Below are 25177 nucleotides of genomic sequence, written 5' to 3'. Positions count from 1 at the left end.
TCTCTTTCTCCCTCAGCCAACTCACCTGTCCTTCCTTTCTCTTTCCATGTGGTTCCCCCTCCCACCCAATTAAAGGCTTCTTAGAAATTTAAAAGTAAACAAATGAGTTTTTAAAATAAAAACATCCATACGCTACTAGCGAAGGGAAGCTGACTCTCCCAAGCTCACTGATTTGAAATTCTACAGACAGCATCATCCCTTGGTTTGGCATAATTAGAAACAGAAGAGGCAGGGGGAGAGACTCATGCTGTCCACCGGTATGTTTCATTTGCAATTTTAATTGCTTATCAGAGAAAGAGAGGTGATGACAGCATTGGAGACCAGAATATTTATTCTCCTCGCACCCATAAAGCCTCTTCTCACTTTCATCTCCTGGGATGTTTCAAGTTATGCAGTGGGACATGTGCAGAGAGCAAAGTGCAGCTATTTGGAAGTAAGACACTCTGTTCCTGGAACCTCTGTCACATCAAAGATTTCACCTTTCCATACCTCCCCGCTCCCCCCTTTGTCTCTGCAACGTTTTTCTAGCACGAACCCTTCACGCTATAGACCAGTGTACAAAGATTTTTTGTTTCTTTTTTTTTTACAAAAACAGAAAAGCAAGAATTTCCTCTTTTTTTTTTTTTTGTAACATTATCCACAAAAGTTTACAAAATAGCCTTGAAATCAAGCTCTGGGGTTATGGGATCCAATAGGCTTTTCACGGCAGAATCCAGCCGGAGTCACGAAGACGTCACTAGCCAGTTAAGAGATACAGCAGCATCCTTGTTTTCTTAGCCCAACTGTCATCTTCCCCCCCTCCCCACTCTGTTCCTTGAGGTGGTTGTGGGTGAGCGAATAAGGGGGCTGGCAGGTTTGAATCGTGGTTACCTATGGCTGTACACACAAAAAAAGTCCCAAAGGGAAAGGCCTTTGTGTATTTCTGAGACAGGGACCACCCAGATAGCAGACTAACAGCTGTGCTGCTGGGGGCTTGGTGTCATCTGTGGTTCTACAGTATGGCTGTTCTTGCTCGTGCTCTCTGCTCTGGGCATTGCCTTTCATTGTTCCTGTCTGTGCTGAAGATTCACTCAAGAACCTTTCCCCCAGTAACAGCAGGTTGTCTGTAAGAGAAACAATCTGTTTGGCCAAATATTGATCGGTGATTTGGGTGGGGCATGGGGGCAGAGGGGCACCGCAAGGCCTGGATGTTGGCCATGTCCCTCTCCACTTGCCACGCTGCTTTGTTTGTCAGTCAAGTCTTCTTTTTATTTTTGGCAAAAAATAGTTTCACGTGCCTTCTCCCCGACCCCCGAAACCGCCACCACAACTCCACGCTCCTCCAAAGAGTCGACCTTCAAGAGTCCAGCGGCGTTGCTTGCACCTCCACGGCTAGGAGCTTCTCCCCAGGCCTCCCTTGATCCCAGTGTTTGACGAAAGGAGGGTAGACCACGCGCACCGAAGAGGAGCCTGGGTTCCATGGCAGGCAGTGCAGGAGCAGCTTCCCAGGGCTCCCAGGCTGCGGCCTGTAAGAACCAAAGCCATAGTGGCCAACCAGGATGGCTGAGAGCAGTAAGATGCAGAGGGCCAGCACTGTCAAGACACTCTGCCTGCTCTCCAGGTACCGGTAGCCATAGCCAGCCTCTTTAGTCCTGGCATTCACACAGGCCACCTTGGACTGCAAGTTTAGGAAGGCCACATGAAGGCAGGCCCAGTACTCTGTGTCCTGGTGGAGCCTGGTGATGTTATACAGGTGGGTGCCCGCAGGGATCCTGGCCACGTTGGTCACATCCAAACTGGAGCTGAAGGAGAAGCTGGACCAGGTGAGATTGGAGGAGACCGTGTTGAGGTGGGGCTTCCAGGTGACAAGGATATGGTAAGCCTGGACTTCCTTCACCAGGAGCTCCAGGTTGTCCACGCTGAGAGGGAAGGAGCTGTTGACCATCAGGCTGACACTCTTGGTGTCGGCACCGATGAGGTTATGGGCCACGCAGGTATAGAGCCCGGCCTCCTGTGCAGTTATCTTGTGAATTTCCAGTGTCCCTTCAGGGTGCACCTTGTACCTGCTGTCCTCCAAGTAAGGGATCAGCTTGACCCCAGACGGTGTGACCCAGTAGATCTCTGGTTCTGGTTCCGCCAGGGCCCTACAATGTAGTGAGATGTTCTCACTGTCTGCCACCTCCAAGTGGGAGGGGAAACTCTTGGTGGAGATGAGAGGCAGGCACCGGTCAGTCATTTCCCGGAAGGGGACATCCCGGATGTGCCTCCTCTTCAGGTCTGGGGGATCAGCGCACAGCGTGGACTGGGGCTCAATGAAGCGGATATGGTTCTCAGTGCTGTTGACCCAGCGGATGACGCAGTCACAGCGGATAGGGTTGCTGTGGATGCTGATCTCCTGTAGGTTGGGCAGGGACTCTACTGTCTGCTTATGCAAGGCACTTAAGGCGTTGTTGTTGAGCATCAGGGTCTCCATTTGGGGCAGGTGATGGAAAGCTCTGGGGTGGATGAAAGACAGCTTGGGATTGTTGGTCACGTCCAGTTTGGTCAGCTCGGGGAGGTTGATCAAGGCAAACTTGTCTATGGAAACCAGCTCCTCCATGTTGTTAAGTCCCAGCTCCTTGAGGTGTAGCATATTTGTGAAGTCACTTTGCCTGATCCTCTGCAAAGGGTTTTTGTTCAGATCCAGGAACTTAAGGCCAGGGACTTGCTGCAGTGCCCGCTTGGGAACATTCACCAGCTTGTTGTCGTAGAAAGACAGACTCTCCAGGCTTCTCAGCCCTTCCAGGGCAAAATCTGAAATCTCCCTCAGGTTCATCCCAGCCAGAACCAAGCTCCTCAGGTTTAACAGAGGCCTGAAGTTCATATCCAAAATAGCATCCACCTTGTTGCCTCCAATCATGAGGATCTCCAGGTTGGGGAGCACCTGGAACCAGCGGCTGTCAACTGTCCTCAAGAGATTAGAGTTGAGGTGGAGTCGAAGGAGGTTACTGAGGCCTGAAAAGGCCCGTGGGGAAATCCTACGCAGCTGGTTGTGGTTCAGATACAGCTCCTGGAGGTTGGCCAGGCCAGAGAAGCTGTTATCGGACAACTCGGCCAGCTGGTTCTCTTCAAGGTGGAGGCTCAGCATCTGGGGCATGTTCTTCAGACTGAAGTCCCAGATGTCGGAGAAGCTGTTCTGCGACAGGTCGAGCTCTGTCAAGTTTTTCAGATAGTCCAGCTCACTCTGGTCCACCCTGGCGATGCGGTTGCTTTGCAAAAGCAGGGTCTGTGTCCCCTCTGGCAAGCGCTCGGGCACTGTGGAGATGAGCAAGTCATTGCAGTCCACGGTAGCGGCCTCCCTGTACACAGACCTGGGTGTGTACCAGGGTCTGATCTGACACACACACTGCAGTGGGCATTTCACCTTCCAGGGCACTATGGGGACGGCTGTGGCAGTTGCCACACAGATGAGAAGCAAGTTCATTTGAAAGTGTCTCATTTTCAACTGGCAAGACCAATTTCCTTCCAGGGCAAAAACTTTCACAGGGCACATCCAGAACTTGGCACGGGGAGAGATAGAGGTGGAAATAGGACCGCGCCCCACACAGAAAACCCCTGCCCCAAGCCTCTTCCACCATTCACGGGTGTTCCCAGCAGCGTTATTGTTCCTGTTGAAGGCTGTACAGCTCGGCCTTCCCTGTAGAAGAGGTCATAATGTGCTGGGTGGAGCTTGCTCCTTTAATCGGAATTTCTCCTTTTCTTCCTCCCAAGGTGATTTATTTTTTCACTCTGCTGCATTTTTGAGGTTTCCTCTCAAAGTCGTTCCTGAAAGAGCCCAAGGAACAGGTCACATTAGAGGAGAACTGCACAAGTGGCAAACAAAGCAAGACAGAGCAATATAGATTAATCCAGCACCAGCAGTAATGAGAGGAGTGTTGGTCTTGTGGTCAGGAACTCTGGCTTCAGCTACAGACTCCTTTTGTGACAAGTTATTTAATCGCTCTGTGCCTTACCAGCTATAAAATGGGGCTGATAATATTTCCTTTCTCCCATCCTTTGTCTGTCTATTTAGGTTGTGAACTCCCTGGGGCAGGGATTGTCTCTTACTGTCTGAGTGTACAGCACCTTGCACAATGGGGCCGTGCTCTCAGAGGCCTCTAGATTCTACTGTAATATAAATAACAATAACCCATTTCTTTATCTGGCTTAATTGAAAACTAGAGAGAGGTCAAACCAAGACCTTGGAACCCAGCATCCTCTGGTCTTCCAGATCCTGTTCCAGACTTAGTGCCTGACCCCCAGAATGAACCAAGCCTCTGGATCTCCATGCCTCCTGAACTTTGTGAACCTTTAAACCTAGCTGTGAATGTTCCCATCCCGGGCCCGTCTCTGCGCAAAACTAAGGGATTAAAATGAAGCCAAGGGATCTCAGAATCAGTGTCTCCAATTAGGGCAAATTGTGAGTGTGTTATATTAGTAAAATAATCCAAGAATTTTGGAAGGGATATTAACCCGCAAGCTTCAAGGCATAAACCATCTAATGGGGCCAGGAATTAACATCCCCTGCGCGCTAGTTATCCCATCATCCTAAAGGATTTCTGGCATTTTTCTCTGAAGCAGCTGGTACTGGCTACTGCCAGAGACAAGATATTGGGCTAGGTAGGCCCTGGGTCTGATCCAGTCTGGCAATCCCTATGTGTGGCACAGTTCGTGCAGGTTTTTACAAGGGGTTGAAAGAATCAATGTGTCTGTGGTGGTATTCAGTGATCACTCCATGCTTAAGGTGTTTGCAAAAGCTCTGCTTTACTCTGTGCCCAGTACCAGCTGGCTGTGCATAACAAGAGCTGCCCAGCGCCCTGCCCAGACCCTGTCCGGGAAGCTCAGCCCTTAAAGGTACAGTCCCTAATACCACAGCTGAGGAATAAGCTGGGAGTCACATAAAAGCGATAAGTGACCACAGAGATGGAGTCAGGTATTGGGGAGCCACACAGGGAAGAAGGCCAATGGCATTTTGGGATGTATACGTAGGGGCATTGCCAGCAGATCAAGGACGTGATCGTTCCCCTCTATTCAACATCGGTGAGGCCTCATCTGGAGTACTGTGTCCAGTTTTGGGCCCCACACTACAAGAAGGATGTGGAAAAATTGGAAAACGTCCAGCGGAGGGCAACAAAAATGATTAGGGGACTGGAACACATGACTTATGAGGAGAGGCTGAGGGAACTGGGATTGTTTAGTCTGCGGAAGAGAAGAATGAGGGGGGATTTGATAGCTGCTTTCAACTACCTGAAAGAGGGTTCCAAAGAGGATGGCTCTAGACTGTTCTCAGTGGTAGCTGATGACAGAACGAGGAGTAATGGTCTCAAGTTGCAGTGGGGCAGGTTTAGGTTGGATATTAGGAAAAGCTTTTTCACTAGGAGGGTGATGAAACACTGGAATGTGTTACTTAGGGAGGTGGTGGAATCTCCTTCCTTAGATATTTTTAAGGTCATGCTTGACAAAGCCCTGGCTGGGATGATTTAGTTGGATTGGTCCTGCTTTGAGCAGGGGGTTGGACTAGATGACCTCCTGAGGTCCCTTCCAATCCTGATATTCTATGATTCTATGAGGGACTGAATTCTTGATCACAGCAAAAAAGTCTACTGGCATGAAACCAAAGGTAGAAGAATCTCCACAGAGAGTGATCAAGAGATTCCTTTGTTCATTCTCTCTCCCTGTAGGGAAAAAATCGGAAGCCTAAATATTATCACAGCAGTCACCTCTTTTGCGAGGGGGAAGATTAGGGTATATGCCTCCAATGTACACAAACTTTTCAGAGTACAGGCTGCAGGCAAACCTTCAGATACTCCATTAGAAGAATGCAACTAATGTGGAGGGTAGCGCCAGGGACATTTTAATCAAACACTCCTCCTGGTGCAGAGAGACATATTTTCCTTTGAAAAGTCTTGTTTCCCATCAACTACCCACCCACATCACTACAGCACTGCTGTGATTATTCTTGGGCTCCCTAAGGCTCTCCCATGGAAAGGGAGAATGTGGGTGAGCCATGTTGTGATGGTGGATTGCCATGAAAGAGTCAATGTTTGCTATCGGTTATGGGGCAGTGGTGGTCTACGACACGCCAACTATTTCCTGTTCTAAATATCCTGGGGAAATGGGGGTGAATCTAGGACCTTAAAATCTAAGAGTCTCAACCACTGGAGCTAAAATGCCAAGCCTGTGAGCTGGAAGCAGTAGTAGCTCTTCGATCTCTTGTGTGGAATAGCCAGAGCCCAAAGGCCCATACTCTTAGTGCAGGTCGCACATGGAGTTCTGCTGTCTTTGCCTTTGAAGATGCATCCCCAGAACAGATCATCTGGGGCAAAGCCTTGGTGCTCTGGGCTCTCTCTCTGGTCCCCAGACAATGTTATTTACTCACAGCCAAGAGGAAGGAATGCTCCACCCAACGCTGACAGAGTGAGTCTGCTGTGAGCACAGAGGCCAAGACGGCACTGGAGCTGGGGTTTGACCCATGTTCTCCTGTCTCTTTGGCCTGCAGGTTTCCATCAAGACCTGGTTTGGGTTTGGTGGACCCTGGCACCACCTCCTCTTGCTCACAGGACGGGGTTTGTTTGGACCCTCTGCAGTGCTGCCAAGTCTTGCGATGTTTGGTGGTTTTCTTAAAGCCCCAGCTCGCTTGTAATGAATACGTTATTGAGGCTGCTGGACACAGACCGACTCTGTGACTCTCTCTGGCTCCCCAATCTATACACAGAACCATGCTATGTGCTCCCAATACCAAACAGGGGAACGGCATCTGGTGGTGCCAGGAACCTCATGCCAGTGGCAGTCTTTTCTGAAGGCATCGTCTGTGCAGGGTGAGATATCTTGGGCTTTGGGTTTGGAGGAGATTTTTGCCCATGTCATCTGTCAGCTTCACCTCCCCAACTGATGTGCCGTTCGCTCGGTAAGGCAGAGTTCATTAGCGCCTCGGAGGTGCAGCTCTGAGCCAGATGGATTTTTACAAGCTGCTGTCCCTGACAGCCTGCCAGAGCCTCACTCCGCTCCTGCAGTCTGTTTACAGGGAGGTTGGGTCCAGGGCCCAAGTGGAGACAGGTATGTCAGTGAGTATTGAGCAGTATGGCATAACAGGGAATGGGGAAGATGAGCAGTAGGAGGGTTGGCAGGGACTAGCCCTGTTCTCACAGTGCTCTCCACAGCTCTTCTACCAGATGGGAAAGGGAAAGCCAGAGGAGAGAAGCAGAAAAGGGGAATGAGAGAAGGGAGGATGATCTGGTGGCTAAGGGTTCGTCTACACAGCAAAAATAAAACAAACCAAGGCAGCAAGTCTCAGAGCAGGGTCAACTGACCCGGGCTTGTGCTACGGGACTGAAAATAGCCATGTAAACATTCCTGCTGGGCTGGAGCCCAGGCTCTGAAACCCAATGATGGGGGACGATCTTGGAGCGTGGGATCCAGGCTGAACATCTACACTGCCATTGTTAGCCCTGCTGCATGAGCCTGCTGGGCTCTGAGACTCACTGCCAAGGGTCTTTTTGCTGTGTAGATGTACCCCAAGGCACAGAGCTGGGGCTGGGGAGATCTGCATTCAGTTCCCAGCAGCCACAGACTCCCTTCCCCAGACACTGGGCAAATTCTTTCCCTTCTTTATCACTGTGAAATGGGGTAATGATTCTTCCCTCCCATGTGAGGATGCTGTGAGGATAAATCTAACATCTGGGAGGCGTTCAGATATGACAGTAATGGGGTCACCTAAGTACCAAGATAAAGGAAAAAGAGATTCATAGAAATAGTAAATTCAAAATGCTTTGAGGTCATAGGATGAAAGGTGCAAAATATCGTTACATGGTAGAATTGTTCCTACAGCCGGGATGTCCAGATCGCATTCTGTACAGGATGCTGACTCCAACCTGAGACCATGTTACAAACCTAGAGCTAGGTACCTTTCTGGGAGGGCCACCTAACCTTCCACCAGTTTTGGTGTCCCCTGCAAACTGGGTCACAGTTGGATTTACACCCAAGAAAAACCCCAAACAGAGAAAGTAGGGTGAAGAGAGGGGTTTGCACTTTTGAGTCAAGTTGCTCAAAGAAACATGGGAACCATTGAGTGTCCTGCACCAGCCTACAGCGACCCAGTGGAGGGGTAGCAGCTCCATTGCATATCAGTGCTTCACAGGCTCCAGTTTGAGAAGCATTAGTCTGTAAGGAGCTTGCATCTGACCGTTCCCACACTACAGGGAATTGAACTTTCCTCTGCAATAGGTGGGACAGCCAAACCGGGCATTCTTCTGCACCACCAGCCTTTCATTGTTTCCTTAGCCGGCGGGAGTGTGACAGCTGCATATGCCCTGCGAATCCTTAGAGGGTGAGACCTCACAGCCTTTCTATTCCCCGTTTCCTGGGGCCTGGACTCTCCACTTGGTTATTTAGGCTACTCACTCCTTGCCATTGATTTTCCTGCAGGTAGCTGCTGTGGGAATGGAGAGCTCTGGCTGTGAGCCAGTGGCTACAGCAGGACTCTGTACTATTCTTTGTCAGAGTATTAACGTACTAAGAGAGTAGGTGAGATATGACTGCGGCGATGCCTGACAGACACAAACACTAGAAAGGAATAAAGGGAAGACAGTGTCCGAGTAGCAGAGACATTCCAGGTTCCTGACCTCCTAAGGGGCTCAGGTGTTCATGCAAGCAGATGACAAGGGATTCGACTATATTTTCAACTCCTATTATTTCCCCCAGTTATCAGGTACTACAGTGATGAGCAGTGTATAGAAACCTTTGTAGAACAAACTAGTACGTTCCTATCAAATACACCATGCATGCATGAAACCTGTAAGCAACCATTTAGGAAATACAGCATAGAAGGGCAAGAGATGTACAATCTGGATCCAGATCTGGTTTCTGTAACCCACCCCTTCACACTTTGGGCGATGGAGAGCGGTTCAGATCTGGGGGGAGTTGGGCATGGGCTTCTCTAAAACTCACTCACATGATTGCAAGATGTGCCTGTTTTCACAGGGTTTGAAATGCCGTTGTGGTATATTATTGTATCTCCCTGTCTCCGTACAAACTGACACCTTTGTTATGGGCTTGATCCAGTGTTGACTTCAGTGGGCATTGGGCCAGGCCTGATCTATCTGTGCATTCGTACCATGTGCCAAAGCACCTTATGAAATTATTAAAACCGTACGTAGGTCTTACAATCAGTCCTTACTTTCCTCTTCTATTCCCAAACTCTGGGGGCAAGTAGGATCACCTACACCTTCACTGCTCTTATCCTTCTCATCACGTACCCAAGGGGAACTTTTTCTTAAAAAAGGAAACCCCAGGCCTTTAAGTTTGCTGCAAGCAATCACAATCCCGTGTGTTTCTCACTCTCCAAACACAGATTCCCAACTTGCTGCCAAGGAGTTGGCATGTGGATGTCTCCACCAGACACCTCCTGCACTACCAAGTACTCGAACTATCACTGGGGAGCTTTGGGAACGCTGTTCTCTTGTCATTGCTACATCACCCCTTGCATAGGAAGTACCTTGTGTGACATACCATACCACATATTTTAAGTACCTAAAAATTAGGCATACTAGATAGCTCAGGCAAACTGTGGTGGTCTGTAAAGCCAGTGTTTGGGGCAAGGACTGTCTCTCACTCAGTGTATATACAGAACCTAGCACAACGGGGCTTTGATCCTGGATGAGGCCTCTAGGTGCTACCATAGTGCCTTGAACAAGCAGTGGAATAAATTGCCTAGGGAGGTTGTGAAATCTCCAACATTGGAGATTTTTAAGAGCAGGTTAGACAAACCCCTGTCACTAATGGCCTAGATAATACTTAGTCCTGCCATGAGTGCAGGGGACTGGACTAGATGACCTCTCGAGGTCCCTTCCAGTCCTATGAGTCTATAATATAAATAAATAATAACGAAAGAGTGCTACAAAACAGAAACCAATCTCAAAAGAGTTCACCAGCCATGGATTAGTCCCCGGTCCCTTTTCTAAGCACCTCTTTTCTTTAGCTTCTCCATTAAGTCAAATTGCTAAATCCATAACGTGAATTGACCAGGCCATATGCTGTGTTGGTGCTAATGATGAGTGACAGACAGGGAATCACTAATAACGAGTGGTAGGCAGAGGATGAACAACAATGAGTGATAGATGTCATTTTGAAGGTTTGATTGCTACAGAGTTTAGCTTCTTTGCAGGGAAGCTGTCCATATGAGATTTCTTTGGGTGTGAGAGACATCCCCACCAACTCCTCCTACAAGAGTTCAGCTGTACCGAGAGGGCTTCCCTCAGGGTTTGTCTGGAGAAATGCCATGTTCTAGGAGACTCATTTTTCTGTCCAGGAATGGAAATGATATGATTTCCCCATCCCTAATAGAGCTCAACCCCTATGCCCCGGTGGGATCCCAGACAGAGATGACTTTGCCCCAGGACTGTCAGCGATTCTACTGAAGAGAAGACCTAGCTGCCTCTAGAATGGACTGATTACACCGAGCGTCAAGAGTTTTTCAATAACATTTCCCTGGGAGGAGTGGGACCCACCCCTTCACTGTCTTAATTTAACCACGGCCCCAATCCTGCAGTGAGCTTCTCTTTGCAGACTCCTGCACCTGCCCAGAGCCCTGCTGCCACTGTCACCAAAGAGGGGTCCAGCTGCCTGTATTTCCTATTCTGTCAGTTCTTACATCATGCTCACCACCATCGTATCAAGGAGATACTCTAGACCATCCGCACGTGCCAGCTATTGTTTTCAGGAGCACTCCCTGCAAAGCCCTGTCACATCCGCTCTTTTTCCGCCTCTCTTGGTTGTCTGAGAAAGCGCGTGTGTTGGAAGGGGGGAAACAAAGGAATCAAACGCAGCACCTCGCTTCTCTTTGCCCTGGAGCTACCCCAAGCGAAGAAGGGGAGAATTTTTGTGAGAGCCTCTGATGGAAAGAATTGGCCCTGCTCAGAAAGCGAAAGAAAAACACCTATTTCATCTTGAGGCAATGTGGGGATGAAAGAGAGTTGTAGCTAAACTAAAGCAACGCCATTTCACTAGCCCCTGTATCAACAGTTCTCAGCTACCCCTACTACTAACCACAGTCCCTAAGCTCCAGCTGCTGGGAGGCGTCTCTTTTTAAAGGCATCTGACTGGTTGCTCCGAAGCGATCCCAGGTGTGGCCCATTCTCCTTCTAGTCAGAAGCTCTAACTGGGTTTTTCAGTGGTTATCCAATGTTCCTGTGTAGGAGCAGGACAATTATTAACCCGCTCTGTGCTGGATGTGATCCTGGCCCCTGCATCTTGCTCTAGTCCCCATTCATCTTCCAGACTAACGAATGTTGGGGTTTTTACGTCAAAATAATGTGGCTCTTTTCTCATTAAAAGAGAAATACAAACAGTTTCCAATCTTAACTAAACTGATATAAGCCACTCATGGGTTTGCATCAGTTTAGAAAATCCAGTGCAAGGGCTATCAGTGCAACCTTCTCATGTAGACAAGCCCGTAGTTCTTTAACTCAAGCTGGAGAGACGCATGCTTTATCTCTGGGATTCCTGGGCTCAGGCCTTGATGACAGCCAAGATGAGGGTTGTTACATGTACGCAGCAGCTAATGCATTGTGGGTGCTATCTGTAACAATCTGACCATCTCCTTTTCCTCCATATTTTGTGGTTTCAAAGAAAACAGGACCCAGAACCAAAACCAACCTCGGTCTTTGATCAGGGGCGGTGAGTTATATGGGGCCCGTGGTGCCCGTGCTCCAGCAAATTTAGGGCCCGGGGGCCTGGCTCCACCAATGTCCGGGGCTGGGTCTCTCCCCTGGCCCCGCCTGCCACTCCACGTGCCTCCCCCAGAGTGTCCCCCAGCCCCACCTGCTACCCCCGTCTGTCTCCCCTGGAGCGTCCCTGCCTCCGCCCTGAGCTGCGGGTGGCTGCCCTGCCACTCTGGGCTGCGCTCCCTCGCCGGCCGCTGCTGGCTACCAAAGGGAGCGACGCCGGCAGCAGGCTGAGGTGGCAGCGGAGCCGCTGTCTGCAGAGGGAGGAGGCGCACACAGGGTGGCAGCTTCTCCCCCCGCCTCCCCCCCAGCACCCACCCCAGGAGAGGCAAAGGGGCTTCCTGGATCGGAGAGGGGCCTGGCCCCAAGGAGCACATGCAGGGATGGTGCCTGGTGACTGTGCTGCTGGGGGGGACGGGGCTGGGGGGACTTGGAGTGCTCCTCTCTGGCCCCAGCCCCAGGGCAGCCTGACTGCACCCCAACCCTCAGCCCCAGCCCTGAGCCCCCTTCTGCAATGTGAACCCCGCAGCCCGCAGCCCTCACCCCTCACACCCCAACCCTCTGCCCTAGCCCTGAGCCTCCTCCCACACCCCAAACCCCTCATCCCAGCCAGAGCCCTGACCCCCCCACACCCCAAGCCTCTGCCCTAGCCCTGAACCCCCCCCACACCCCAAACCCCTCATCCCCCGCCCCAGCCAGAGCCCTGACCCCCCACACCCCAACCCTCTGCCCTAGCCCTGAGCCTCCTCCCACACCCCAAACCCCTCATCCCCAGCCAGAGCCCTGACCCCCCCCACACCCCAAGCCTCTGCCCTAGCCCTGAACCCCTCCCACACCCCAAACCCCTCATCCTCCGCCCCAGCCAGAGCCCTCACCCCTCACACCCCAACCCTCTGCCCTAGCCCTGAGCCTCCTCCCACACCTCAAACCCCTCATCCCCACCCCAGAGCCCTCACCTCCAGCCAGAGCCCTCATCCCCCCACATTGTGTAATATAGGGAAACTGTTAAACGCTTATTGTTTCCAGTCCATTTTTAGATTATTTTAAAAAATATTTATCAGCTTACAAGGCGGGGGGTGTGGGGTGTGTGTGTGTGTGGCAGGACTTGGACCCATCCTGGACACCACCAAAAATTATACAAACCTACTGCCCCTGTCTTCGATTTGACCAACAGTGTTACAAAACAAATCATACCCATTCCTGTGGCTTTTCCGCATCTCAGAAAACCTCACGCTCCAGAAAACAAAGCAAACAGGAGCAAGAAGGGAGGTTTCTCCAAAGGCTGCCATGGTTTACAGCTCCTCAACTCTCCCTATAAAAGTCTTCCAAGCAAAGTTTATTCTGCATTGACTCACTCTGGTCTCTGCACCAGAACTGACCCTGCTTGTCTGCTGCGAGGGCATCAGCTTTTCAGCTGTCTCCCACAAAAGCAGCATTAAAGGAGGAGAAGGCTGTATTGATTTTTACATCTTTCCTTATGGACCCTCATTTTTCTTTTAAAACCCATGGGCACTTCTGCTGCTGTAAATCGCTCAGGCCATTGAAAATACTCTAGAATTCTTTCCTCTTTACTATAATAATATTGAAGAACTATTTTATTTCTTCAAGGTCATGAAAAGAGACCCAGGAAAAGCACCTCGCTTCAGCTTCCAGCCTATGGCGTCAAAAGCCTTTCTGTTGAGACCATTTCTGGCTTAGTACCTGATGATAGATTATTTATTTTTTTAAATTATTTTTCACATGGCTTGTAATTAGACTGTCGAACTCATTGCCATAGGGTGTCATGGAGGTCAAGAATTTAGCCAGAGTCAAAAAAGAGATTGGCTGTTTATATGGAGAACAAAAATATATAGGGTTATGACAGTGAATGCTAAAACTTCGCCTGGAGTATTACATTTTGCATATTAAACCTCATGCTTCAGGATTTAAATCATTTTCTAACTAGTAGAGATTAGGATGAGACCTAACATGGGGGTATAATTTCTTCTTAACTCTGCAACATGCTTTCATCAGACACAGCAGATGAGAGCAAGTGTTCACACTAGCAGTGTTGTTAAGCTCTTTAGTGGCATGCCTGTTTATCTAGTGAGATGATTGTCGAAGTGTTTAACACTTTACCAGGAACTCTGGATGATAACAGCTCACCTTAAGTGGTCACTCTGGTTACAGTGTGTATGGTAACACCCATTGTTTCATGTTCTGTGTGTATATAAATCTCCCTACTGTATTTTCCACTGAATGCATCCGATGAAGTGAGCTGTAGCTCACGAAAGCTTATGCACAAATAAATTGGTTAGTCTCTAAGGTGCCACAAGTCCTCCTTTTCTTTTTGCGAATACAGACTAACACGGCTGCTACTCTGAAACTCATCTTGTTATGTTGCCCAGCCAGGAGAGCAGGATGCAACACACACTGTGCATATGGATTGCAAGGGCATTTTCTTTTTTTCTGACTTTCTTTCTCCTCCCCTGTGCTGTCTTCCTATTTGAATGCATGGAGGGGGACATTAAGAGTCCACAGCATAGGACCATAGGCAGCTCTTTCTCCCATTGTTCTCCCACTTGTCCCTGGTCTTTAAAGCCCAAACATGTGAGGGATTGTTAACCACTTGAGGCCATATTTCTCCCCTTTGTTGAGTGCCGTGGAGAAGGTGGTCTTGGTAAAGCTCTAGCGAAAGCTGTCTCTGTAGACTATAAAGCATTAGGCCATGGGGATTCATGGCCTTGCTCTCTCGCCTGCCCTAAATTGATCGGATAAACACTTGTTTAGCAGCTCTGGCAGGAAAAGCTTATAAGCCATTAGGCTTTTATCATCTGTAAACCTGCTAGGTTCCCCACCTCCCTGTGACAGAGCAAAGCAGAAGGGCTGCCTCCACCCCACCGTACTGGGGCAGCATTGATTCTAGGCAGCACTTCCCAGGGAGCTTGGTTAAAGGTTGTGGCGTGGGTCCAGGCAGTTGCACCAGCAATGTCTGGGCCAGACTGGCTTGGTCTCTGTAGGGTTTCAAAATCCCACCCATTATCTCCAACTCCCCTTGTAGATTCTCCTTCACTGCCCCCTCTACACTGCCAGACTGTGCGCTGTTCAAGAGCTGTTGTGGCATGGCTAGGAGCTGCCGGCATTTCTGTGCTGAGAGGAGTGACGTCCACATGGCAGATGACAGGTCCTATTAGAATAGAAGGTTAACGTTCTCTTCCCGTGGCACTGGGCTCCGCTCCGCTCTTCCCGCTCCCTCTCACCGGATGTTAGCGTCCCTCAGGCTTGGATCGCAGCAAGGCAGTAGTGGCAGATGATGTGGCATGGTCACTCTCCCCACAAAAGCAACATACGGAAGCTCCGAGCCTCCCTGCGAGCAGGGTTTGTCTGTCTCCTGGGCCTGTCCAAACTGCTGTCAGCAACGAGCAGGGGATTCTGAATAGGAGAGGTGCTGGCTAGAAAGCAAGCTGAGCACCCATATCAACTGCAGGCAGAATCTGGAGAGAGCACGGTTCCATTATGCAGTGTAGACGAGCCCTAAGTGTGCTTAAACCCTGTCCCCATTCAGTGCTAAAGCCTGGGACATGTAGCCTGGGTACAGGACACTGTTCTGAGTCTCCAGGCCCCTCTGCCTGCCGAGCACAGGCCCCTCTGCAGGGCTTACTGCAATCTGGAGGGGGCAGGATCCACAGAGATGGGTGTGTCTTTGGCATCAGCTCTTCATCCCACCTCGGCCTCCGTGGGCCCTGGCTAAGAACACCTGAGCAGCCCCTCTGCTGTCCCAGCCTGGCCATGCCCAGGACTGGCCATGCTGGGGTGGAGCTCTCCTATGTAGAAATAAGTGGCATGGTGCCCCTCAGGATTTGGACCCATAGAAACCGGGTGCCCCTTTCAAGTGTTTACTGTACAGCAAAGGAAACTTGCGGGAACCTGCTAATCTCCACCCTTCCTGCCTCTTCCCCTGTCAGTTCTTGGCTTATGCTGCAGGAACTCAGCGAGAGCAGCCAGGTACCAGTCACATTGCAGCTCTGAGCAGGGATTGACCATCCCACGCCTGCGTTGTGCTGGCTGCTACAGCATCGCCTCCCCTTGCACGGGGCTGAGGCCTCGCAAACATATGGCTGGTGTAATCGAGTTGAACTCTGATAAACTTTAGTCCCCCTGAGAGGAGATAAACCACAGGAAAGGGAGAGGGCGGGAGGGGGAAAGGGAGAAAGACCTCAGCAAAGTGCACACGATGCACTTGTGCTCCTTTTGACAAACTTCCTTTTAAGGGCTCCTGCTGGGCTCCTCAGAGCACAATAATCCCATTAAACTGCCAGGTGTTTTTTTCCCTTTGGTCTTCCCACTTTCCTCACCGCTGCCACTTTCAGAGGCGTCTGCCTGAAAAGAGATGCTTCCTCCATCATGCTCAGAGCAGGAAGGGTGGAGGGTGTGGAGAGATTCTGGGTGAGGGGGAGGATAATTGATGGCGAAGGAAGCGGGAGGCAGTTGCAGGTGGGGATGGGTGGCGTGCAGCATGATAGAAGGTGTGTGACAAGGGTGGCCAGGCTCACTGCTGGGCCCCATATCCATTAAGCACAGCGGAGCTAGCAGGAGGCGCATACAGATCCCTGATCTTGAAGCTGCTTCTGCGCTAGCCTCGGCTCCAGTGCTCTTTAGAGCAGCCTCAAGGCTACTCTAAAGTACAGTGACTAGTAACCACACCAAAGGGGTGGAGATTGCTGGAGTTCATCCTGCTCCTGCCAGTCCCCTTCCTGCTCCTCCTCACACACCCCTACACTGTGCCCAGGAGAGGGGAGGATTACATAGGAAGCTACATCAGCTGAGGACTGCCCCCTCCCGCGCGGATAATAACCCTTCCTTTCTCTGGCTCGTTTAGAGGACGTCTACACGGAAAATGCTACAGTTGCAATGCTGCAGCTGCCGAGCTGTAGCGCTTCCGTGTAGACACGCACAACGTCGATGGGAGGGGATCTCAGAATCTGAACATAGCGCAAGGTTTCCATTCTATTCCCGTCCCCGTCACCCATCAATGTAACAGGAACTCACCCGTTGTTCACGCTCTCTGCCTTGTGAAAATGGGATCCAGGGAGATTAATTCCTTAGCTGAAATACAGCTGCGATGGGTGGTAGAGGGGGATGGGGAGGGAACCTGCTGGTTGTCATTTATTCGTTACGCAGCCTAGAATGAAGTGTTCCTCATTACTTCTTAATTAGGAACTGAAGATGCCTGTAGGTAGCATGCAAATCATTTACTGTTTTATTGCACTGTGCCAAAGTGTGGCTGCAGGGAGGAAGGGGAAGCGACTCTGAAGTGGGAAGAGCCACCCGAGACGCTCGTGTTTGAGTTGTAATGTCTCCCCATCGCTGATGTGTTTAGCTGGGCACAGTAGGGGAATAATCTCAGCAAATGGAGATGCTGATGTTGGAAGTCTGTGGATATAAGAAGCGAGTTTGCGTGGTTCTCTTTATTCCTGAGGCTGGGAAGCAAGCAGAAGTCAGCAGCGCTAATTTCTTGTTAACTGCTTTTCCCACCTGTAGATCTCAAAGCACTTTGCAAAGGTGGGTATTATTATCCCACGGCTGCAGAGAAGGCAATGCCCCACCCTAGTGTTGCTAACAGCCCCTTCTATTAATGTGGAGTCCAGGCCAGAATTTAGGGCGTGACATTAGGCAGCACAAGCTGTGTCAACCAGTCTGGGCGTCAGAGAGAACCACATTTATACCCGTTACAATGCAGCCCTGTCTCTTCTCTACCACAAGAGAAACAAAAAGAAAAGGAGGACTTGTGGCACCTTAGAGACTAACCAATTTATTTGAGCATGAGCTTTTGTGAGCTACAGCTCACCGATGAAGTGAGCTGTAGCTCACGAAAGCTCATGCTCAAATAAATTGGTTAGTCTCTAAAGTGCCACAAGCACTCCTTTTCTTTTTGCGAATACAGACTAACACGGCTGTTACTCTGAAAGAGAAACAAAGTGACTTGCCCAAGTAGCAAAGCTGGTCATTTAAAGTAAAGATGTAACTTTACCTCCTAGAATTTAGGCCAGCTCCAGGTCCAGTCCCAGCACTGCGTCTTGTGGGTGAGACGTAAAGCCAACATCTTAGCCACTTGTAGTCACTGATTAGTCCATCTCTGTCTTCTGCGGGGTTCTTGCACCTTCCTCTATAGCAGCTGGTGTTGGCTACTGTCAGAAATGGGATCATGGACTACATAAACCCCAAATCTGACCCAGCCTGGCAATCCCTATGTTCTTACTGAGGATCCATGGATTTTTTTCACAAGGGTGGGGATTGTTAAACCTGCTGTTCTCTCTGGATCCCAGGGTATTAACTGATTTCCTCCTCCAATTCTAACGGGATATAATATTTCTCTTCATTCCCTGTCCTTAACTCTCAGCATACATTGTTAAGCTGCTGTGAGGTTCCTTCCCAGAACTGACTGCATTTGCAGTGGCTTGCAAAGACGATGCCTGGAAAGCTGTCAGGTGTTTTGGGAGGAAAGGAGCTATAGAAATGCAAGATATTAGGCTCTGATCTAGCTCCCATTCCAGTCAATGGAAAGACTCTAATGGGAGCTGGATCAGACCCTCCCCCGCCGCCCCCGCTGGCTAGGGAATAGCCGACAGGGCACTTGCTTCTTAGCTTTCCCGAAGTGCGCATGCTCACTGCATGATGCCTGCGGTCTGTTACTGCTTGTTTTCAGGGAGTTGTGGGCTCAGAATGTGGGTTTTAAGAGGCTTTTTTTTTTATGATTGTTATCTTCAGTTCAAATGACTGGCCCTACAGGGCTGCTTGCTGGAGTCTGTAAGAAAGACAAGCGTTCGCTGTGTGACTGGGAATTCAATGTCTGAGCCACGTGACACCTGCTGGAACTGCGGAGGCCTGCCATGCCAAGGAGTCAGTCAGCACTTGGCAATTTACGGCTTCAGACCTTGCTCCCTTCAGCTGACAGCAGCTGAGATGCAGCTCTCCTGTTGCCAATGGCTTCAGGAGATCACCACCGACATGCCTGAGCAATGGGGTCTGTCCTCACCTGTAGCCCATAGAAGCATCACTAGCAACGCCAGAGCTGCATGAAAGAAAGTGGCCTCCACACTCTGCCCCCCCACGGTACCTCCTTCTGAGACGTACCCAGGGGTGTCCTGCAAAGCACTCCCTGGCCCATAGAGCCAATAGAACCCTGAGCATCTTGGACTCAAATGAATGTTCCCCTCTTTCTTTCGGAGGCATATTGAGGGGAGGTGCTAAAACTGGATGGCAGTGCCTTCCCTGCAACTGGGCTACTTCTGTTGCTGCTGCTTTCCTGCTCTGTTTGGAGCCAGAGATTTTAATTTCCTGGATTTCTGTACTCCATTTATTTTGCTCCTCGGCCGTTTTCCCTTCCTGTATGGAACCTGCCAGTGGCCCAGGCAACTGGTGTGCAAAGTAAAGCTGCAGGAGCCAGCAGCAGCTTTCTTTCTAAATAACAGAGCCAGGGCGACCAGGGCATCTGAGACAAATGCCCACAGAAGTCAGTGGAAAGATTCTCATTGATTTCAGAGGGCTTTGGGTGCACCCCCTCAGGCCCAACACGGCCCACAGAGATCTACAACATGGCAACATGTGGCTACCTTGATATTATTTGCATGTGACAAAATGAACAAGATTCTTGCCCAGGCAGAACAGTTGAGCTACAGACAATGCACTGGACTGGTTGGTCTCTATGTGTAGTTTAATGAGTCCTTTAGTCTGTTGGGCCACAGTTGTTCGCATACCTGGAGGATGGCTGTTTTTATTACACCACTGCTGTAGCCCTTCAGTGTAGTCACGCCAGCGGTGGGAGGGGTTCTCCTGCCGTTGTAATTAATCCATCTCCCCTATAGGCCATAGCTAGGTCAACAGAAGAATTCTTCAGTCAACCTAGCACTGTCTACACCGGGGGTTATGCTGGCTTAACTGTGTCGCTCAAGGGGTTGGATTTTTGATCTCACTGATTAGTGTAAACCTGGTCTTAGCTCCTTACTCTCCACACATTGAGAGAGTGCAAGGAACATGCATGGGATAGGCAAGAGTGTCCTTAACTAGGCATGATGGTCCTTTCATGTTTCTAAGACCTGCTCGACATGACAAAGTTAGGGTGACCCAGCTACGTCGTTCAGAGGCATGAAAAATCCACACCCTGGAACAACGCAGTTAAGCTGACCTAACCCCCCGGTGTAGGCAGCACCAGGTTGAAGGATGAATTCTTCTCTTAACCTAGCTATCGCCTCCTGGGGAGGTGGATTACTTATGCCGATATGATAACCCCTCCTGTTCGCCTAGATAGCATCTACACTGAAGCTCTACAGCTGTGCAGCTTCAAGTGTAGACAAACCCTTTAGATATTCCTTTTATTAGACATTGGCTAACTGATGCATCATCTTTGTGTGATCCATGCACTTTAATCCCTATGGGTCTTTCCCGCAAAAGTCTCACACACACGCACGCACACTTCTTCCAAATAAGAGCTCTTTGTGACAGAGAAGAGAAATGAACAGGTCAAGGGAGCCTCCTCGTGTCACTCCAAACAGAGCTTAGGGCACGAACAGCCCTTACGAGCTGGAGGACCTGCAAATTTGACAGTAACAAATTGAGAGGTCAGGAAAAGGAAGAGGCTGAGGTTATAAGGGTGACTGCTCCTGCCCAAGCTCCCATCTCCACTGTCAGACAGATTCACTGCCTTGAATGGTGATGGCGAGATGTTGGCCAGGTAACTGAAGGCTTTTAGCAAAAACAGATGTGGTGCCATGCCCAACCCACCTTCAATACAAATGGAAGGTGATTGGAGAGACTATAGGCTAAACATTGACAGATAAATACTATGATTCCCCCCACCCCTTTTTCCATACACAGACAAATCTTTTCTTAATTTTTTAAAACTACATTTTGGGATGAGTCTAGAAGTGTGGAGCAGAGAGCAGTACACGTAGGGGCGACACAAGTTTCCCCTACACAGCTCAGGCTCTGTGACTCAGCCCTGACATGCAACCTGTTTCCTTGCTTTTCCAGTCCTACCCTCCCTACTGCGCTGTCAAGACACCTCAATCCTCACTGGCAGCACCTGCTGCCATTTCTGGCTTCTCCTCACCAGGGGCCAGGGACTTGTCAAGAACTAAAACACCTAGTGCCCCCCACTACTCAACCCAACTCACAGCCCCGCCAACTGCATGGGTCACTGAAGTCACCCGCTTCTGCATTTCATAAAGGTGTCGCCTAGTTCCTGGGCTCAGGTAGAGTCTTCTGTTGGTTCTCATGCCTTAAAGATGAGATTTAGCTACAACAATCCTACCTATAAATATATATCTCATCTTAATTGCACAACTCCATATGGTGAAAACAACAGGGCTCTGAGATAGGAGGGTGTTCCACGCAGCCAGGAAGCCAGCATCCTCCCAGCAGGGCAAAGGAAAGGGCAGATTGTGGCAGCTGCAGCCAGGCGAATGGTGCATGCATAAGACCTGCTGGACCTCAAGTCCATACATGGGGAATGATGGCATCAGAGCGGACTGTGCCATCATCATGAGGAAGTTGGGAGACCCAATGTGGTGTTCTGATGGAGTGGAAAAGGAAAACCTGCCAGCTCCCAAGTATTCCACCTGGAAGGAAGCGCTTAAAGAGAGAAGAATAGCAAGAAACAGCTAATGTATGTTTTAGAAGGCAGCAGGGAGTAGATGTTTTCACTGAAAAGGAAAAGAAAAAGAACCATGCTAATCCCTACAGCCCACCCTGACACTGTCTGCTTTATACCTCCCATTAACCACCTAATTAAATACACCATGGAGCCAGTTCCAGGATTTCTATTTGCCAAATAAATTGTAAATACACTTCCTCGACCTTGAGCATTACGGCGGTGAGCTGCTGGGATTTGTGCTTATGAGACTGAGTTGATGTGGCTGGGAGTTAAGCAGAGAAACCATTTCTCTGGGGGAAGATCACTGGGCAAGAGAGCTCTGGAGCAATTCCATGGCTGCATGGATTTCACAGCAGTTATTCGTCCCTCCTTACTGTGACCACATGAGTTTTCATTGCCCTCAGAAAAGATGGAGCTCAGGACCACGTGTTATGAAAACACAAGCCTGTCTCTTGCACTAAAGGAGACATTCACTAGCTGGAATAGTATTAGGAATTAGTGTCTAATCTGAGCATCTGCAGTACCCACTGAATTACTATTACTGAATTACTAATTACCGTAGTGCCACGGAGCACCAGGTGTGGGTGAGGACCCCTCTGTGCTAGGCACTGTACAAACACAGAACAAAAGAGAGTCCCTGCCCCAAAGAGCTTACAGCCAGAGCACCCTCTGAAAATCACAGCCTTCCTCTATATCCGCGGCGAGCTGCTGCCACTAGAGGGTGACATGGATATCAAAACAATAGGCACCTTACAAATATCAGACATGAGATAGATAATCCACTAACTAATAGCTTGCTATAAAGTAATTACCATCAGTCCTCGTTCGCATAGTTTCATAAACTCACAGTGTGGGGACTGAAATGTGCAATCGTCGAAGGTCTGACAAGGCCCAGAGGACTGATTCTGAATGCTTCCTGTACCCCCAAACACTGCTCAGGGCACAAACGGGGCGCTGCTGTCCCTGAACAGACTGGTTCCCTTGTTATGTTTCTCTAAATTAACCTTTTTAAAAATGAGGCTAGGTTATTGGCCTATTGTCCAACCCATAGCGTGGAGGACCGGTGGGCTGATTTCCATCTGGCCCTACCCTTTGACCTACCCCACCGCCATTTTCATTGCGGGGGGTGTCTAGGAGATCATGCAAGGTCTTCTCCCTGCTCCTGCCCACAGCTAGATACACTCAGAGGGGAGCAGGAGAGAATGAAGCAGAGATAACGATAGCCGGAATGAGGAGGAACCAAGAACATGAGAACAAGAGAATGAGAGAGGAGAAGATGCAGAGAAATAATGAGAGAGGAAATAAGAGAGAATGAAAGAGACAGACAGTGAATTAAAGAGAATGAGAAATGACTAGAGATAATGAGAGGGAGAGAGAAAAGGATATGAACGAGAGAGGATGAGGAAAAAGAGCCGAGAGCTTGGGAGAGAAAGAATGCGTAAGAACAAGAGAGATAACAGGTAAAGAAAGTAGAAGCCTTTTTCTGAAAGGGAGAAAAAAAAATGCAACGAGAATGGGAATCGATGAGGCGCAGAGAAGGGAAGCGTCCTTTCATCAGCAAGTTTGCCAGATGAAGCTAGGAGATAAATCACAGAGTGGAAGGAGGCCAGGTCTCGATGCCTGCTCTGGCTGCCTCTCTCCCTTTGTCATCTGTCTAATAGCCCGGCATTGGGAGATGAATGGTTGCAGCTGAGTTCCAGCCTTTTCCCTCCTCTCCTCTCCGCTCCCTTACTGCAGTGAGAAGGGTCTGTCACATACTCGATTGCAAGAGGGCCGCCTGGCTGGCTGGGAGATGCTAGGTTTGGACCATGTGAGGCGGAGAAGCTGCCCTGGGGATGCTTATCAAGGGCGCTGGGAGGGTCTGTTCTCCTCTGCCCATCTGATCATTGATGAGTTTGTGACAGTGAGTTTGATGTCCAGTCAACAGAGGGAAAGCGAAAGAGAGAGAAAGGCTCTGTCTACACTACTCTGCTTTTAGCCACAGGGCTGTGCCGCGACAGCTGTGCTGCTGAAAGGTGTGCAGTGTACCCGCTGTTTGTCGGCAGGGGAGAGCTCTCCTGCCGACAAAAAACTTCCCCCCCAGAGAGCGGTGTTGGTGTTGTCAGCAGGAGAGCGGTTCTGCCAACAAAGCGCTGTTCACACCAGCGCTTGTCATTGACAAAATGTTTGGTTTTTTGGGGGGCGGGGGGTTGTTAACACCTCTGAACGACAAAAGTTTTGCCTTTCGCTTGCCAACGTAGACAAAGAGAGCAAAAAGGGAGAGCGAGACAAGGCTGAAAATGGGTCAAATTCAGACTTGATGTAAATAGCAGCAACTCAGTTGACTTCCCATTTCACCTCTACCAGGTCTGAATTTGGCCCAGAGATTGAAAGTTGCCCTGGTGTGATATAACCAGCAGGCGTGGCTGTGGGATGGACAGACTTGTGAGCTGTCTTTTTAATCCATCTGCCTCTCCAACGTGCCACGTGCTGTACTGGCTTCCCATCCAACCAGATCTGCTTGAAGATCCTGGTTCTGATCTCTGAGGCCATGGTGGGCTGGTCCCTGGACACCTTAAAAGACTGTTCCTCTTTGTGAAATATTGGAACAGTTGTGTTGATCCGGGTCTGCCCTTGCTTTTCACAATTTTGTTGGGACCCAGACATTACAGTGATGTGCATGATAGATAGATAGATGCATGCTTGCTTTGGAAACATGGATTATTCAAAGACTATTGTATTCATGTTATCAGTATGTCTCTTTGTGGGGTAGCTAGTGATTGTATTTCTGACTCAATGGGTGAGCTAACAGATGTTACCTGCAGAAACTAAAGACACTGGGGGGTATTTAATACAAATCCCCAATACTGCAACAATGCAGGTAACAAGTCTTCTGAAGTTTTGCTCCTGGGGAAATAGCAGAGACCAGTCTGACCTGGCTCAAGAGGCCTTAACAGACAAAGGACCTGAAACAGTATTAAAAAGGACAGCCCTAGTCTGGGAGATGGGCACTGCCACTTGATCCAAGACCTGACATGAGTCGGTGAGCAGAGATAGGCCCAGTAAGGGGACCTGAAGTCCTTTAAAACCTGCCAAGGTCTCCACTGGAAGATGTGTGACTATGCAGTAAGGTGAATAGGCTGTTTGCTGTTTTCAAGTTGTATTATCGCAGAAATGCTTAGGCACCAAAATACATGACTAGATTTTGGCAGAGCCTTGCACATTGGGTGATGGCTTTTGTGAAACTCTGACCCTTATTTAGGTTCTTCATGGGGAACTGTGCTCTTTTGAAAAGCAATCCCAAAAGGCCCAACACAAAGCTTACAAGCAAGGAAATGAAAAGTTCAGGCTACCAACAGGCTACCTCTTCTCCCCTGCCCACACCCACCTGGCATGTAGCACAACCACGGTACTCCACAAGGAGCATGCCACAATCTTATGTCTCAGGAGGGATTCCAGCCTCTCAGCATCCTCTTCCCCAAATGCCACCCAGCCACCTGCACCTGACACAGAACAGACTCCTCCCCCCAGTCACCTCCTTTCTGTGTAGTTCTACATATACACCAGAGTCTGGGAAGAAGTCGAATGAGCTCTGGAGACTGGACTCCCTTCACAAATTTTGAAGAAGTCCCTCCAGATCAGGAGTGAGGCTACATCTATACCACTTCTGCAGCCGCTCTATCTATCGGTATACGCATCCCTCTGTTGCCCTATGTAACCATCTCTCTAGCTCTCATTTGCTCCATGCCTCAGTTTCCCTGTCTGTAAATGCACATATTGATCCTGATTTCCTTTGTAAAGTGGGAGCCTTCAGGTTACATGGCCATCCATGCAGAGCTTGTCCCCAATA

General features: G+C 49.6%; 1 protein-coding gene across 1 annotated transcript in view; it reads right to left on the bottom strand.

The window, feature by feature from the left end:
* Window positions 1-288: 288 nt before the first annotated feature.
* The window catches only part of LRRN2 (leucine rich repeat neuronal 2), a 99119-nt gene continuing 74230 nt past the window's right edge, over window positions 289-25177 (bottom strand). Inside the window, exon 2 of the mRNA XM_073319619.2 lies at window positions 289-3783. Within this exon, the coding sequence (XP_073175720.2) occupies window positions 1337-3511 (2175 nt within the window). The 5' untranslated portion in view covers window positions 3512-3783 and the 3' untranslated portion in view covers window positions 289-1336. The remainder of the gene's footprint in view (window positions 3784-25177) is intronic.

This window comes from Lepidochelys kempii, chromosome 21 (genome assembly GCF_965140285.1).
Source record: "Lepidochelys kempii isolate rLepKem1 chromosome 21, rLepKem1.hap1, whole genome shotgun sequence".
In the NCBI taxonomy this organism is placed as follows: domain Eukaryota; kingdom Metazoa; phylum Chordata; order Testudines; family Cheloniidae; genus Lepidochelys; species Lepidochelys kempii.
This window is presented reverse-complemented; position numbering and strand designations above follow the sequence as displayed.